At 41.8% G+C, this 18,494-nt stretch overlaps 1 protein-coding gene across 3 annotated transcripts in view; it reads right to left on the reverse strand.

The window, feature by feature from the left end:
• LOC308074012 (G patch domain-containing protein 2-like) overlaps nt 1-9,113 on the reverse strand; it is a 31,106-nt gene extending 21,993 nt beyond the window's left edge. For 2 of the 3 annotated variants that reach the window (XM_080413346.1, XM_080413344.1), the window contains exons 1-2: nt 9,071-9,113; nt 6,587-7,300 (exon numbers count right to left, since the gene is read on the reverse strand). In XM_080413346.1, the coding sequence (XP_080269472.1) occupies nt 6,587-7,296 (710 nt within the window). In that variant the 5' untranslated portion in view covers nt 7,297-7,300; nt 9,071-9,113. Of the gene's footprint in view, nt 1-6,586; nt 7,301-8,898; nt 9,014-9,070 lie in introns of those variants that run through there. The other variant, XM_080413345.1, reaches the window with a different exon arrangement.
• Nucleotides 9,114-18,494: the final 9,381 nt, after the last annotated feature.

Consider the following 18,494-nt stretch of genomic DNA (forward strand, 5'->3'; position numbering starts at 1 on the left):
AGCGTGGACTCAAAGAACGTAGTTTTGGTTTTTAAGCGGTTTCTTGGGTCACGCCATCATGTTGTGCGTTTGAAATGTCAACAATGTGAATCAAGACTTCACAAGCCCACAGAACACCACCGTTCGCCATGTAAACATTCCATAAGATAATAATGAATAAAACCGGAGGTAGAGGTCGACATAAATGCAAAATGACACAAAAAGACAGAGCGTGCCTCGTTTCCACGGCAAACACAAAGGCACGGGGAAGGACTCTGATCGAAGCCACTGAGTGACATGCACAATCTAATTGAATATCCTCTGCTGTCAGCTCCAATCTAATCTGGCCTGGCGTTGTGGAGGATGACAGGAGGGGAGCCCCCCCCCCCCCCCCCCCCAACACGGAGGAGAGGAGGAGAACCACACACCCACCACTGGATAAAGTAAAGACAGACCAATATATCGGGTTGGCCAATATATCGGCCATTACTTGACTTTTTGGATGACATCGGTATCAGCAAATATATGCAATATATGTCCTGATTTTTAACCACTTTCAATCTGGCATCTGTCTATTTTTGGTAATTTTTTCTAAAGTTTTCCAAAAAATGCAATAACTTGCTTGTAGATTCAGATTGGCTATTGAACCTATTTGAATATGGCTTATGTGCTTAAATAGAATTATTTACGTGTATTTATTATTATTATTATTATTATCATATTATAAATTATGTATTTATTTACATTTTCTGCGTATAAGTAAAATGTTCTCAAATAGAACCATTTTTCATTATTTATTTTTTATATCGGTCAGTAGGTGGTCTAGGACCAATCGGCATCGGACCCAAAAATGTGGCATCGGTCAGGCTCTAGGCTATAGCATCTGCTGTGGAGGGCTGCCGCTGCTGCCTAGATTGCTCCATGGTTGCCCCTCTCCGCAGCACACCCCAAGGGCAGCCCCTGCTATATACTCCCTCCACACTCTCTGTTTGCACCCCCACTGATCCCCCCCTCCCGGACAGGCCTGCTGGGTCTCGCTGCTTCTGTCACACCTTGAACTGGGGTTCCAGACACTCCAAGGTCATAGAGACCTGGAAGGAGAGCGCTGATGGTGATGGTGGCTGTTTCTCTGTTTTAACCACAAGCCAATATGTGCTTCATCGTATGACAAATGGCTTATCTTTTTTTATTCACAGTTTTTTTTTAAAATATATTTTGGGGAAATATATATATATAAAAAATAATATTAAAAAAGCCGAAAATAGAGATGCCAGGGGTTAATGTGGGTAACAAAACAAAAGACAAAAAATAGCATGTACTACAGTACATAGACTTTAGCAAGTACCCATATTTCTAACTTTTATCTATCTGAAATTATGTTCTTGTTTAAATCCATGTTGGAACGTCATCGGTGCAGGCAGCGAACTTCAAACATGAATGCCTGCAAGCTCAAGTAACAGCAAGCAGCCATTCTAAGTCCTTCAGGAGCGTGTTTGCCGTTGGGAGAGCCGGACGCTCTTGACTGCCTTGCATTTTGCTTTGTGGTGGATCAGCGCTGACCTTGGTTACGACGACGCCGGAGCGGCTGGCGGGGTCAGATACACGCTGATATGGTGTTTTGCCATATTGCGGAGGCGTGCCTCGATGACGGCGGCGCGAGACCAGCGGCCATCCGGGCCGCGTGTCTCCTCTCCAGCCAGATGGTACTGCATCATCTCCCCTCACACACCCTGCAAGCAGATGTGAGAGGGACCAGGCCTCTCTGGGGAACCTTGGAAGACGTCTGGTCGAGCCAAGCAGTCCTGGACCGTCCCCCCACCCCCCTCTCTCTCCAGACTCCCATTCCCCAGGCCTCTGCTCAGCTGTCCCCAACCTCTGGACACATGGGTCAACATCTGGAGCACACGGCTCCCTGTTCAACATCAGCAAAGGACAGACACAGCCACACGCTCTGTAAGAATAACTATTAATGGACCTTTTGATTATCTGCTCATTCCACAACCTTTCTAGCGCTGTCCTCGACAAAAAAAAAAAGAAGTGTTTTCTGCATACCAACATTCTAAGATGTATTTATTTATTGTTTTTCTGCCTTTATTTTTTATAGAATACAGTAGACTGACAGGAAATGGGGAGAGAGAGAGATGGGGAGTGACACGCAGCAAAGTTTGTCGGGATCGGGATTCGAACCGCGACACGCTGGTGCCCGGACCGATACGCCAGCCGTCCGGGCCAGTAAAACTGAACATTCTAATGTGGATTTCAACAATGACTACTAGCTATTGAAAGTTATAGACTGGCAGAATTAAAGGCTTATACCTAGAGTTTACAAAAGACATGCATGGGAAAAAAAGCATAAATAAAATGAGAGGAAACCCTTCCACTGTCTCTGTCACTGATTCAAATGCACAGTAAAATCCAGAGTGCTAATGTAACTGTATAAAAATCTCTGTGTGTGGGCTGCACTGTGGTAATAGAAGCTAACCGAGAACCCTATGCTATTGTTTCAATGACTTCTGAAATCTGAGACCCCGTCAAAACAACGCTACAATAATTAACAACTTGTCTTTCCACCATTTGCTCTGTTGAAAAATGTGTTTGCTTCTTATAGAAGGGATGTTGTGCAAAGTTTGAAAAGGAATCACAGGTATAAACAATTAATTAGAGACGCCTATTAAGTATTTATCCGTATTAAAGGTGTAATGTGATGTCGCTTGGAGCAGCCCAAGGCCGACGTGAGACCGTTTCCATTAAGTACTGCCTAATTAATGCCATGAATAATTGATGTAGCCATTTTTCTTGGGACCAACAGAAACACCTCTTCTCTTTCTTCTACACTACAGTGACCTTTGTCAAGTAAAGTTGACAAACATCATAGTGGAACTTGGCTTTTGTTGCTGGTACAGAAATAAGTAAGCGGGTATGGCTGGTCGTGTTTGTGTACGCATACAGTAATTAAAACGCATGCCAAAACACTCTCACCCCCCACCCCACCCCCGTACAAAAATAAAGCAACTTATTTAGCATTAGGCTCCATAACAACAACTAAGTCTTAATTAGCTAATACGCCATATGTCCATGGTGCAACAGAGACAAGGGCAGAAATAAGAAGTGCATTCCAGTGTTTTGGGGCTGAACGAATCGATTCCCCACACAGCCCCGTTGTCTCAATACAAGCCAGAGAGGTGAAGCAAAAACATAGTAGCCAGATGAGCACTAATCATTAGGATATAATCCCCAGCTCCTGGGAGAGGCAGACCAGTTTGCACAGAGATTATGGGCCAGCAACCATTTATTGAGCCCGGGCTCATTCTGCAGAGGAATAAAGAAAAAGCAGGAGACGAGGGGCTGGGAGGGTGGGGTGTTGGGGGGCAAAGCACTGATAACAATGGATCTGTGGGCTCTTCAAACAAGCCACCCCAACCCAAATCCATGCCCTCTTCCATGGGCGTCTGATTATAAGGTTATCCCACCCTCCCTGAGCTGCAGTAATTGGATTAGTCTCAGAGATTTATGAAAATGAACTTCGGCAAATGGAGCACACAGCTTTACCAAAAACTATTCAAGAGTTAAAAAGAAAATACAAATTACAGAGTGATGGAGCTTGGCGTGTGAGAAAAGCATGTACAATGACTTTGCTTTTGTTTTAAGCGGCTGCGGTCGGTCGTCCGTGGCGAGAACATTCCCAGTAAGCACCACCACCCATCTGAGGACAGAGGCTGTGTCCCTGGGAGAGCGTCTCCCCACAGGTGAGGCCTGCTGGCTGGGCCAGCCTGGACGCCAGGTGGCCTCCCTGCCAGCAGACCGGTCCAGGGCAGGTCTAATCAAGGGTGTGGAGCCCAGCTGGAGCTGCCAACATCTGCTCCCCCATGATGCACTTGGGTGGCTAAAGGCTAAAGCTCCGCTCCGTGTGCACATAAGGAGTGACCTTGAGGGACGGGACATTTGCTTAATTCACAGCGTAAGCTAATGAAAATAGCTGATCTACAAGTAACAACGCATCGCACCGAGCGGCTAATTTTGGCACGTGACGCCGCCGTACGATGAAGCGTACAGGTCTTTAAAAGTCCAGACGCACAAAGGTATGTAATAAATGGAGCCCAAAGACGATCAGAATGGTTAATAATAAACATCAACGTTTGTGTGACTCTCTCGGCCTAAATACTGTTGTTGTACCGCTGTCAAATGCTCATCACTGCCACCATTCTTCCATATCCTTTGGCCCCCCATCAGGATTTAGCCATTCGATTGTTCGGCCCTCAGTACCGCGGGTGGCAGTCTACCGTGCAGCAATCAAGAGTGTTGTATGGCGCGAGTGAGAAATGATTGACAGCGTGCCACAGTGTTCCCATTTATTTCTTCTCCGGAGCTGTTTTCTGTCACAACGGCTATTGATTTTTCCATAAAGTAAGAAAACAAGTACCGTTAAGAGGCCAACGGAGGTCAGCACAAATTAAACCAGAAGATGTAAAGCCCTCTGTCTACCACATTATTGGTTACCACACACGTCTTCCCTTCAGACGTTTCTTTTTTTTTATACGGGTCGGGCAGATAATGAGATCATCAAAAGGGGGAATACCCAGTGGAGGAGCGCTGGCAGGAGCAACCGACCACACCACTAGCTCACACCAACAGCCCTGCATTGTGAACCCCATACAGAGTACACAGCAATAGAGCCAGACCCATAAATCGGTTTTGGCCGATATATAGTATCGGCCATTATTTGACCTTTTTGACGTCATCGGTATTGGCAATTATTTATTTTTTTTCACTTTCAACCTGGTGTCCCTATTTTGGCCATGTCATTATAGGTGAACATTTTTAAAAGTAAAAGAAAAGAAAAAGAATTCAATAGCAGACTCATTGTGAGCTTGTAGATCAGCTATTTCTGAGTATTATTATCTGAATAACTTTAATCAAATAAATGTTTTAGGTAGATTGATTGATTATAATTCATTTCACTCTTTTTGAGAAAATATAGCTTGATTTAACTCTTTTTGAGAAAATACCTGTCAAAACAGCAGAAATCAGTGGGCTAGGTCTCCAAAATCGTGATCAGAATCGGATGCAAAAATCTGGCATTGGTCAGATCAGTCAAATGAACACTTTTTATGCATGGGTAAGAAGTGAATCACGTAAATTCCAGTCCATCCTCTATTGTAATATTAATCAACACCATCATTATACCTAATGGGATGTAAGTGATATGTTTTTGTAAAGAATAAAATAAAAATAATTGTATGCTAATTTAGTATTTTTCATCACTTCCAATGTCACTTGTTTATCCTGTATCCTGTATGAGTTTTCTCCTGACTGGATACAGTTGCCATCCCGACCTGAAAATGTATTTTCTGTTACTTACTGAAAAGCTGGAGAGATGGGGAGACCGCTGTTACTGAAGTAACATTGTATAGCAATTGCTATATGGAATATGGTGTTATTTAACAAAAAATAATACCACTTACACCCCCCTTTAACACCATCATATTCATTTCACCTTCCGCTGTCAGTTGCAGCAATTAACTATTTACTGCTAAGTAGAATTACACACATAGGGTGCCTGGTGGGTCCCTGGTTTGAAACCGACCTCAGTCTTGTCTCACATGTTTCTCCTCTCTCTCTGCCCTTGGTTTCTTACCTTTACACTGCTATCTAAAATAAAGCATAGAAATGCCAAAAATATATCTTTTTTAAAAAAAGAAAAAAAGAGGGTGCACTATGGGATGCTGGGACAGGCAGAGCTTTAATTACCCCCCCCCCCCCCCAAAAGGAATTCATTTAAAAAACAATCAATACCACACCTAGTCACTTATTTATTTGTGACAATATTTCTGGAGAGAGTATAATGAGCTGGCTCCTGCCCTGAGGCAAGACTATCAAAGATCCCTCCCTGGTGATCATTTCAACCACAGAAGATGAGGATGAAGGGACCATATCATTCATTTTTAATGTCAACTCAATACTTTAAAGTGGAGAGGCATGATTGTGATACTTTTTCTTTTTTTTGGTTTAGATGAGGACACAGTGAATATTGACAACTAGCTAGATGAAGACAGGCAGCGTAGATCATCTTAAATGTCGCCTTGTTTAATTGCTTCTGTCTGATAGTAGTTATGCCCGTGACTTTTATATCATGGGTTTAACTGCCTTAGTAACTTTCCATTTAAAGGGTAAATGGGCTTTTAGGATTTTGTGCACAACTTCGAGCCTGACATTAATTCCGTCTCTAAAAACAATGGCAAGGTTAAACTTCGTTTTGTTGCTACATTGCCAGAGGAACGTAGCCCTTAGTTTGAAAACAGAAATATTTATCGTACATGGGAACATTTACCAGAAAGATATTTTTCAGCGCTCTGCCTAGCTGTATGATCTTGAATCACATACTTAGTGTACAGTATGTTACGGTAAAACAGGAAATGTGCAAAGTTTCCCACATTTTCCTAAATGTACCATGATATATATAGATAGATAGACCTAACTTGGTGATAGAAATGTACTAAATTCACCATATTCACACAGCAATGTTGCTCCTTCATACTCAGTATGGAGTAAAAGCAAAATGTCTGCTGTGTGAATATGGTCAATAAAAGGTTAAGTTAGCACACATTACCCTTCAGACATGTTCTCATCGGAGGCATCTCGCTGTTCCTTGGCTTCCAGAGAGATCCTATCCTTCCAGCACTCCTTTGCCATCAGCCCAGCTCCATCAGGCTGTCTGTCCACTCCCACCCAGTGACCGGACGACCCCTTCTTCAACTGTGACAGCCGTTGCTTCTTGGACGCCTTCTGACCGCCGCCCTGCTCGCCGTCCGTTCCAGAGACCGTCAGCTGCTGCCGCAGCCTGACCGTCACGTCCGAGGTCATGCGCTTGACCTTGCGGCGCCTCCGGAGCGGGAGCGGCCTTCCCGGGGTGTTCTCGGTGAAGGAGTCCGACTCCGGCCAGGAGTGCTGCTTGGTCCCCACGGAGCCGCCGGAGAAGGAGGGCCATCGGCCGCCGGTCACGATCATGTCGTCGGAATCGCTGCAGTTGGCGGCAGAGGCGGTGGCGGTGGACGGAGCCAGGGTGCCGCCGTACTCCCTGCGGTCTTTGGCGTTGACCTCGTCGAAGCTGGACTCTGAGGCCTCGCTCAGGCAGCGTCCTTGCTCCAGGGCGTGGTGGAACGAGGTGTCGCAGCGACGCTTGCGGCCTCTGCGACGGCGGATTTGCCTCCGTTGCTGCAGCGGGCTCAGGACCATCTCCTCCCAAAGCTCCCCCAGTTTGGACTGCTCTGAGGTCTGTTCCAGTGCAGACACCAGGTCCTGCACAAGCTCATCCATCATGTTGCTGTGGGGGAAAAACACACGACTAGCCACTTTAGTTTAAACCCTACTCTGGGGGTAACATTCGCCCCAAAATAGTCGTACTACAAGCTCACAACGTCACTCTTCACCACTCATTCACAAACACACCAATGAGGGGGAAAACATACACAGGAAAATACATATATGACCCAAGGGTCATAACACCTCCCCCTAAGATCAAACATTTATGCCTTAAAAAATTAAGTTTGATTCCAACCTCACATAACAAAAAAAAAAACATGCTTAATTATTTAGTTACCCATTTACCCAATGAGATATTTATAAATAATCATCAGTGTGTCTACATGATAACTAATACGTTTGTAAAGGCAAATAATAGAACAGCTAGAACAGTCAATGAGTTCACTTTACTGTAATGCAGCCTTTTAAACCAGGAAAACATAACACTTAAATATTACAATATAACGATACGATGGCCCGTGATTGTGGATGTATATGTGTACGTGTTCTGCACACATGCAGGCAATACATATGTATGTCCGACTCCTTACACTGTAAACCAAATTGATGAGCAAAATGGGTTGCTCTGATGTATAAAATAAAAAATTAAACTTGGTCACCAAAAATATAAATATAACAATACAATATACAAAACCCCAGACGATATCCATCTAATCTCATATCATGATATCGATATAATAATCAATATAATAACCAGACCTAGATTAAAGTTGGTCATACAAGTAATTCAAGAAGCCTGCTGGTTTGCTTGTGGCACTACTTATTAATGACATACGATGACAATGACACCAACAATGACATAAGCAGCAGCCAGTGGTGGAAAAAGTACTCACATTTTTACTTAAGTAAAAGTATCAATACTGCAATGTAGAAATACTTGCGTAAAAGTACAAAAGTATTGGTATCAAAAAGTAGAAAGTACTCATTATGCAAAAAAAAGTTTTCAAGTGTATACTATAAAATGTATAAACATCTTTTGAAAATAGCAGATCTACAAGCTCACAATCCGTCACATCATTGTGAGCTTGTAGATCGGCTATAGTATTTTCCAATGGCCGAAATCTATATAGGGCTGCATGAAGTGGGTAATGTATGTTTTGTAATAATAATCAGAATCTACAAAGTAACTAGTAACTAAAGTAAAGGTATTGTATTGTAGTATATTTTTTTAAAAAGTACAGTACTTGAGTAAATGTACTTAGTTACTTTACACCACTGGACACCAATGACATAACCAGCAGCCCACAGACAGTGAATGGCTGAGGACATGTAAACAAGATGGATAGTTGCACGCTGCCTGCAGGGGAAGCCATCGCATAGAACTAGGACTACCTTAGGGCTACAATGTTGCCACAATGATCAACAAAGCTTCGTTAAATAGGACCGTGTGCATAAATAAAACGCTGCACGTTTTCGTTTTGAGTGTTTTTACACCGCAACATTAACGACACAGTCATAATTATTTAACGACCGATCCATTCCACACACACACAGCATGAACAACAATGCGATCAGATTATAATAGCTGTCGCTGTCTGTCCGCCGCATCCTTTGTTACATAATAACAGCAGAAGGAGGCAAATAAAGGGTCGCATTTACATTTCTCCTGCAGTGACACTTTACACAGAGGTTGTAGGCTGTGGGGTGTGTTGTTAAACAGCGTTTTGACGTGATATAACGGCGTCGCGTACGAGCGATCATAACGTTATGTAACGGTAAGGTGTTGTTGCTGTAGTGGTGGTTGTTGTTGTTGTTGTTGTGTTCCACTCACCCTGGCACCGCTCAGATCAACATCCAGCTTGTTTTGTTTTCACAGCTGCTGTGACACGAGACGCACTTCCGCCTGACTGTCAGTCCGATGAAGTCATATCCGGCCGCTTGTCTTTTTTTTTAACAACCTGCCTGCGACAATATTTGCTTTTTAACCACTTAAAACCCTATACCTCTATGCTTAAAACCCATATGGGTAACCGGAGTCCCTCAGGGCTCAATACCAGTGTATTTTAGATTTTCAGTTAGGTTATCCGGGAGAGCTTGCAGCTTGTCGATCTGCTATTTTCGGTGAAAGCTTTCCCCACAATACCAGTGCTGGGGTTTAAGTGGTTAAATAAACTTTATTGAAATTATTCAGGGTTTACAATATATTGACATTTATTGCATCTAAATACAAACATTATAGCAAAAAGCAATTAAAGGGGAAATCCACCCATTTTCAATATTTAACTATGTCATTAATATAGCATAAAGGAGTTGTGTGGAAATAAGAAAAAATTAAAAAAACAATTAACATTGCAAAAAAAATTAACATTGCAAAAAAATTAACATTGCAAATTACACTGTGATGACTCATCATGGTGTAATTTGCAATGTAAATTTTTTTGCAATGTTAATTTTTTTTGCAATGTTAATTTTTTTTTAAATTTTTTCTTATTTCCACACAACTCCTTTATGCTATATTAATGACATAGTTAAATATTGAAAATGGGTGGATTTCCCCTTTAAGTACAATTTTTTTTTTATTTTTTATTATTAGTTTTTCTTTTTCACAGTGTCAATAAAGTGGCATGGCTTCAGCTTTTTTTTGTGTGGAGTCAAGTGTTCTTTGTCTTTTAAGTTAGTTCAGTTTTAATTTGTTTAAAGACCACCTCTCCAGAGATGGTCTCCTGTGTATGACCATGGCACATCGAGCGTTCCATAGTTGACTATTGCAGGCAGCTACAGATGAGATCATATTCATACCTGCCAATATTATACTGGAAAAAAACAGGAGATTTTCTTCAGGGGGGGGGGGGACTTTTGAACACAGTAGATTTCTGTTTTATGGTGCATTTTAACAGGGAATTTGATACTTTTATCAGGCTTTACCAACCTAAAAGTTCAGAAATTGTAAGGGTTAGGGTTGAGATGCCCACAAATCTGGAGAAATCCAGGATAAATTTCAATTCAGGTGCCAAGAAGGAGACAGGGTAAAAAAAACAGTTAAGGTGTTACTTGGCAGGTATGGCTACAGATAGATAATACAACTCATCAAAGGTTTAGCTTGTATCTAAAAGCGTATCTACTGTTATAATGCATCTACAGCATACATGGGCAACTGGCGGCCCGGGGGCCACATGCGGCCCCCACCTTCACTTAATGCGGCCCGCATGTTAATATGGGAATACTGATATATTATTGATTTCAGCTGTCACAATTCCTAACATGCAAACATGACCCACTTTAATTACTTCAGTCTATATTAGTAGCTTAATGACTAGTATTACAATTCTATTTTTTATGTCCAATGTATTTGTATTTAAGTTCATAAAATGTACATAACTATAACTAAATGCATTTGAAATTAAATAAAACATGTTACTACACTGCGACGCGTTTTGAAGATCGGCTATTAGATCGGCTATTTTTGCTATTGTGTTACGAAAAAAAGTTAAAATACGAGAGTCTGTCTACCCGACAATATATGCAATGTGGGCCTCTGGAGTGATTGTGGAAATATAGTGGCCCTCTCCATCATCAAAGTTGCCCACCCCTGATCTACAGGAAGGTTTTCTCTTATTTTCTTTTTTGCATTCTCGACAGAAAAAGAATAACAAAATGTCTATAGAGCAAATACATCAATCAACCTTTATTTTTAATCTCGGGAACACATTGAGGGATAGCCACTCATTTTTACATGCTACAAAAATTATACAAAGAAAACAAGAATAACATTTACAAAAACGTGTAGTTACAGTGTCAACAGGCTAGTGGGCTTATCAAAAAGTCATCTTGTCCATAATGGGGGATATATAAATATACCTTTATAAAGATATGTAACATTTTGTTCATTTTCTTTAAACAAAAATGCAAATCCATGTTCCAATTGTGATCAGTTGTAACTTGTAGCGCATACTAATGCTGTCACGTCCATAGCTTCTTAAAACAATAGTGACCTAATAAGTGTTTTATGATGTGTGACAAACTCCCAATAATGAAGGGTTGTCTCAACGCTGGTGTGTGGTTGAATGAAGAAAAGAAGGGGGAGAGAAAAAAAAGTCATTTACCACTTCTTTCATCTCTCAGATGAAGGCAGACCAAATAATAAAAAAGGAAAGTCTGTGAAAATGAGTACAAAAGCCATTTAATCTCTCTCATCTTCCTCTTAATAACTGCAAATTTACCCTTGGGCCCATGGGAGCCAGGCCTCTCTGTGCTGCTGCCACCTTATCTGTCGCCTCCATATTTCAGCATGCTGAACGGCTCCCCTCAGTACCAGCCCCCGGCCTCCTCTCACCCGGGCCTGTGGGACGTACAGCCGGGGCTCCAGAGTCCGCCATTGTTCTGGCCTGGGAGGCTGTCCGGGGAGACCACAGAGAAACCGAAGAGTGGGAATATTAAAAAAAAAAAACCTTCAGCCACTGCTTCATTAAGCAGAAGCCTTTCACAAGCAAACATATCAGAAACAGCCCCCTTTCAGAGGTTCAGAGGTAGTAATTAGCAATTTGGAAACCTTGCCCCCTCAGGATATGCGGTTTCAATTTAGTCAGCAGCTTTAGTTTCTTGGGCACTTAATATTCATTGTTTCTCCACTCTTCCCAATTTCTCGAAGTACATTGTCTAGTCTTTCACTGGTGATAAAGTGTTTTATCTGTCATGTAATTCTTCTTTTCAATGAGCCCCCCTGCAAGAGAAGTTAATTTTTATAAATAATTTTCTGAGGGATTTGCAAAGAATGTGTGGGATATGATAGCAAAAGTGCTCTTGAAGAGGTGCCAAGTGGAATATCCTCCTACATGGAGCTTGATTGATTTTGTCAGGCAGTAAATAGTGCGCGTGAAAACTTCCTGCCACTTGCCAGGAAGTTTTATTGCAAAGTACCTTGTTTAATTTAGGACATGGATCAAAAACGCCAAGGATATTACGGTTAAAAGAATAATATCATATCAAAGAAAGTGGTATCCAACCATATTATGACAAAAGTATAGACCTTCAACGTGACAAATCTCTCATCTCATCTCTAATATTTGCAACATCATTGCTCAGACACTTTGGAAAATGATGCACTGTTTTTGTCCTGTTTGACAGTTATAAATCTTGAATATTGGTGCCTGTTTAGTGTTTGACACCGACAATATAAAGCCTTGCATAAATACCAGGGCAAATGTTTGCAAACTACTTAATAAGCTAAACCACATGTCCCACCTCAGGGGGCGAGACTGACACTTATCTCTGCCACCATGGAGCCTTTGTTTCCAAATGCTACCACTTCCATTCATTTGCAATCAGCTTTGTCTAATGGAAATAATTGATTTTGCCTCTTCTCCACAAATGAAAAAGAATTGTGATTAAACATTTTTTGTCTCAAAATCTAAATTCATCATCCTCATCAACACTTCACAAAAATAGGCAACTCATTAAATCGGAGAGAAAAGAGTAAGGAAATAGCAAATAATATGTGAAAAGAGGAGCAGGGAATGAAATAATGAATGGGAGTCAGAGTGAGCTATCTTTCCTATGCAGAGCGTCACTAGGGATGCAAACTCTCAGCCACCAGAAATGAGCTACCTATCTGTGAAAAGAGTGACTGCTCCATCCTATTTGATTTGGCTCTCCTATCATCTCTTAAGAAGATGTCAGCCTTGCTTCGTCTATTGCTCTGAGCCTTTATCAACCCTGGGACGCTCTCCCTGCGAAAGGGAGGAAAAAAAAGGAGAGACGCATTTCACTGCCTTTCAGGGAGCAACACTAAAGAATAAGTGTTATGCGATAAAAAGGGGGTTGTTAAATAGATCTGTCTATTTGTATGGTAATAATGATCGCTTAAAGACCCAGACCTCCGTGACTTGTAGTACAAGGAAACAAATCTGTATTCGGGTATTGTGTTAAAACGTCTCTCCAAATGACCTTGTGAAACTTCCATACGGTAAAAAATGACTTGAGTTTCTGAGCGCTCTATCGCTCTTCTTTTTTTTTTACTTTGTATGTACTCAGTAGGGATAGCTGGTCTAGTCTAAACTAAACCAGGATTTTTTTTAATGTCATGCCATCCCTCTCTATCAAACATTCCATAACAAATCCTAATTAAAGGATTAAAAAAATCTATTTCAAATAAATTAAATACCATCCTGGACACTGCTCATCAAGTCCTCTCAGGCTCATTAAGATGTTCCTCAACTGTTACATTCGGACCAGAGCAACATGACGAGCAACAAAAAAACAACTCTGGATTTAGTCTCTTGTTTTCTGTCCCTAGATGGGCCATCGACAAAATAAGGTCCATAAACCTAAGGAGCATTTTTCAATAACTAGTGTGAGGGCTGGGGTGGGGGGGGGGGGGGTTGCTACTGCACCTGGAGACCCTCCTGTACATTGTTTTAGATGCAGTGTTGCCATGGTTTGTGATGTCAACCTGCTACCACAAATGTAGGTTTGACATGTCAATTTGGTGTGTGTGTGTGTGTGTGTGTGTGTGTGTGTGTGTGTGTGTGTGTGTGTGTGTGTGTGTGTGTGTGTGTGTGTGCGGGGGGGGGGGCTCATTCATTTGATCCTTTATCTGTCCTTTTGATATCTGCGTGGCATGTCAGTGCAAACAGCAAACAGCCGAGCCGGCCCGTTGATGTCTGCCATGCAGTGTGCGTGCGTGTGTGTGTGCGTGCATGTGTGCGCATGCGCGTGCGTGTGTGTGAGGAACATGATTGATTCTTCAAGCACTGGAAGACAGGAGGGGAGTAGGACTTCTCCTCAGATGCACCGTTGACATGAACACTTGATTGAAAAGCCCCCATCCCTCTGTCTGGAGCAATACTCTCTGTAATCATTCTGTACGGACAAAAATGTGTATTAACACAAAGAACATACTGTAATCCTAAATTACAATCAGCACGTGTGATAGATGCACAAAAACAGCAAAGAACACCCACAGAGAAGACAGGCAGGAGCAGAAAATAGAAAATAATAAACTGTGTTACATAAAGTATACATCAAAGACAGGGAAATATAATTGTTGTTATTAATTGTCCACGGATGCAAGTGGCTCAAATGTATTATTCCTAGCCTTTTTATTCTCGTTTTGATGTATTTGCACCGTGTCACTAAGTTATCTGTTTAAATCTTATTCTGTTCCCTGAAATAAAGCATTGTCCTAGAAGTACACAGTAAAATCCTCTGTAGTCATTATTAATTGTAACCAAATGGACATTTTGGTTACATTTGTACACGCGTTGTTAAATTAACTCTTTCACTGATTTCACTGTGTATAACTGACAACTTAAAACACTTGATTAAATAACACTGATACATGGATCTTCTATTTGCCCCTATTTCTGATTTACTAATCACGTGTGCAAATATTATGCATACATATTTTTCCCTTTGACCTGATCGTTGTGTACATTGAGGCATATCACTGGCTAGTTGTATTTTGAATTGTGTTGAATTCAGATGTTTTACTGTATTGAGTATAAAGAAATGCATCACGAGCATGTGCTGTGTGCATATTCTACCTGCTCTAAAACGTTGCTCTGCGCTCTAGATTGTTTGTTGTTGAAAATACACAAAGATGTGGAGGATGTACACTCCAAGAGTGTAAAAAAATGTCCATTCTTGGAGTTAAATTAACACTGAGGATTTTACGGGGTTCCAAGCTAAGGTGGAAAGCACTAGAGGTAGATTGTTCAATCGGTTTGGCTGATTAATCAGGGCCAATTGAGGCATTTATGAACAAAATGATAATGTGTGTGTGGACATGGGCGCTGATTATGACTGATTAGTCTCTGAGATCATAAAATCTTAAGGTAGCAAATGGGCAACATTTCAGCTTCTTGTTGAGCAGGCGCTTTTACATCCACCTTTTGCTTGTTTTACGTACGTCAGTATGTTGTTCAGTTTGATATATCTTGCCTAATACATTACTATATTTTGTCATTCAAAATGTGAACCACAACACCAGGAAAGGTGAGTTTGAGGACACCTATACGTAAGTCGCACCACCAATCCAACCGATATGATTGAGTCATAGTGTCAGGGGCTTTGTCAGAGTACCCGTGGTATCCGTCTGTCTGTGTCACTTTTGTGCCCATATACAGTATGGAGATCCCTGATGTCATCTGTAAATTACAGTGTATATATTGGCATGCCCACACCCGCAGGCCCATACAAATATGGGCATATCTCTTGGATCGGTGGTTCTGGACAACTGGATAGGCTATCTATATATGCCTATATGTGGACATTATGTGTCGGATCGGCGGTTCTGGACAACTGCATATCTGAACGACTCGACAAAAAACGTACAGTAGACATAATATGATAATTTATTATTATTATTTATTATGATTATCATGCATTAAAGATAATAGCCCAGCTGATCTCACTGACACTGTTGGGTCAGTTAGAATAACATGGGCACACCCCAAGGAATTACAGTAAAACCTTGTGTGTTAGTACATCTCTAAGTCTAATCTCAAAAGACAGATTCAGAGCTCCGCAGCTGAATCTGTCGGCAACTCCCATTACAACGTATAGAGTTGTTATTAGGAATGAAAACAAAGGAACACCACCGGAAGAGGAGGGCTGGAGGAGAGTGAACGGGCCGACATCCGGTCTCTACACGGGGAATTGGGCGGTAACCCCAGAGGCAAACTAGTGTGTCACCAGGTGTGAAACTGTGAATATAAAGGATAGATGTTGGACCTATGATTTTGTTTTAACTGTAAGATTCTAGAAGGGTTGGCACTTGAACAGTGCTGTTTAACCAGCCGTAATCAGAAAAAAGGCCTATGATTCTATCTAGTGTAACTAAATGAGCACTTCTGCAGCATTTTGGTTTGATAGAAAGATTGGATTCATTATCAATAATTAGCATGGCTCGTATACATTTTTGTTGGCTGCTTGGCAAAATTCTAACTGAGATTAAGCTGTAGCTAAGCTTGAAACTAAAGGCCTTAATTTGAGAGGTCGAACCACCACCTTGGATTTGCTTGTTTACAATTAGCCATCATGCAAACTTTGGCAGACACATTCAAATGACCTGCAAAACAGTAATGCTGACAGTTTCAAATCTAAATTGAACTCCCATTCCCACAGGGCCTGAAATATCATCTTGCCCTTCTTTTCCAATTTATCTTACATGGTATGGTAGAAAATATAGTAACATCAAAGATGAGAGAAGAGGACAAACATTTTTGTCTCTTCCTAAGAAGAGTTTAGTGCTGTGGATCTCAATGTGGGTTCCAGGGACCCCCAGGGGTCCTTTGAGAGGTTCCAGGGGGTCCCCAGCTACATTTTTGACTTGATATTTTCATTAGAGTTTCACTGATATCTCAACAGTAAAGGAATTCTGAACCAAATGACAAATCTGACCAAATCATGTCTAACAATAAAATGTACTTATATTGAGGTCAGAGATGAAAATCGTATCAAATGTGGGGTCCGTGGCTTAAAGCATGTCAAATTGGGGGTCTTTGAAATTAAAAGGATTGAGAATCATGGTTCTATAGTTGTCACTAGCCCAAATCCAACTATGTATAAAAATGACATAATAGGTCAAAGATTGAATTCATTTGTATGCCAATGTAACAAGTTTTTTTCAGTCTCCTTAGAGTGCACTGTGAAGAATTGGAATGGGATGTTTAAGGGGCTGTAAAGCTTAGTTTCTCATTGTGAACCACCCTGGTTGACCCATGAGTGTTGTTCACCACCCCTACAGTTCTATTGTCCAGCCTGGTCACCCGTTTCCATTTATCTGGTGGGATAACTATAAAAATCTGTCAGACGGCAGGGTAGGTTTTTTCGCTCTCTGCTCAAGCCCAGCTGGCAGATTGAGAGCCCCCTGTAATGCACAAGTCTGTTTTTATTATTCTTGCAGGGGGAACACTATTTCATCAAGCGCATGATTCCACAGAAGAGAGGAGATAGCCCCCAGCTCGGCTATATTTCTTCCAATCAAACATTCCAAGGGGAAAAAATGAGTGGGTGTCATCAAATCCCAGAATAATGCTGCCAGATTTTATGTAAAAAGAAGGACTGATGGACAAATACAGGAAGGAAAGACAAGTTTAATGACGTGTGTTCAGGAGCTGAGATTGGAAAACTGACAGAGAAAAGCAGCCTCTTTGCTGGAATATAAATTGTTGTGCGCTGTAAAAAGGCTTTTATCTGGAGTGAATATGGGACGTAATACACAGGTCAGGGTTAAGTCATTTTCTCCGGCAAGTTAAGCGAATAATGAAGGCGAGCTCGCGCATAGAGGAGCCCTGCTACTGCCAGTTTGTCTTCATTTATTATGCCAAATCTCATGATTTTGGCGTCGGCGCGGTGAGTGCTCTGGCGCGCACCGGTGGACGACATATCGCTTAATTTACACAAGGTAATGAAAGCAGGGAATGGGAGGACAAAACAATTTACCTGCTGACACGGGAAGAAGTGATTTGCGAACACAGGGGTGAGCAAAAGAGCAGACGGAGGGCCAGGGCAGAGGGTGCAAGAGGAGGAGAAGAAGGGGGAGATAGTGATGAGGAGGTGAGGAGAAGAGAGGGATGTATGAGAGAGGTAAAGAAAAAGAAAAACACAATGAGAAAGAATAAAGGGTGTCTGTTTTCAGCCTCTGATCTCAGGCATGATGATGTCTCTATCGAGGATATCTCTCTTTCTCTCTCTCTCTCTTTCTCTCTGTTTCCTCCCCTCTTCAGCCCACCTGCACGCACATGCGCACCCACCCACCCACACACACACACACACACACACACACACACACACACACACACACACACACACACACACACACACACACACACACACACACACACACACACACACACACACACACACACACACACACACACACACACACACACACACACACACACAAATACATGCAATCAAGGCGTAATTGACCTCAAATCTGATGGAGGGCCTGTGTTGACAAGGCCCCTTGTTATCTTTCACCTTCTCTCCCAATTGTAATCACTTTTCACAGAGCACTTGTGTAGAGGGGTTGGGGGGCAATAATAATCACACAGGTCCTGCAACAGGTATTTTCACCCACAGACCCAAATGTCGTACTGCTGTTTCAAACTGATCTTGTTGATCATTGTGTGTAACGTCTACCTTGGAAATATTGCTCTCTCCACTTCCCACCTGGGATCTGTTTTCCCATAATCAATTTGTTATGCGCTTGTATCTTTCCTCCAGTTATGAGCACTGCAGGAAAGATGAGA

Source organism: Gymnoscopelus braueri, assembly GCF_963280865.1.
Source record: "Gymnoscopelus braueri genome assembly, chromosome: 19".
Lineage (NCBI taxonomy): Eukaryota > Metazoa > Chordata > Actinopteri > Myctophiformes > Myctophidae > Gymnoscopelus > Gymnoscopelus braueri.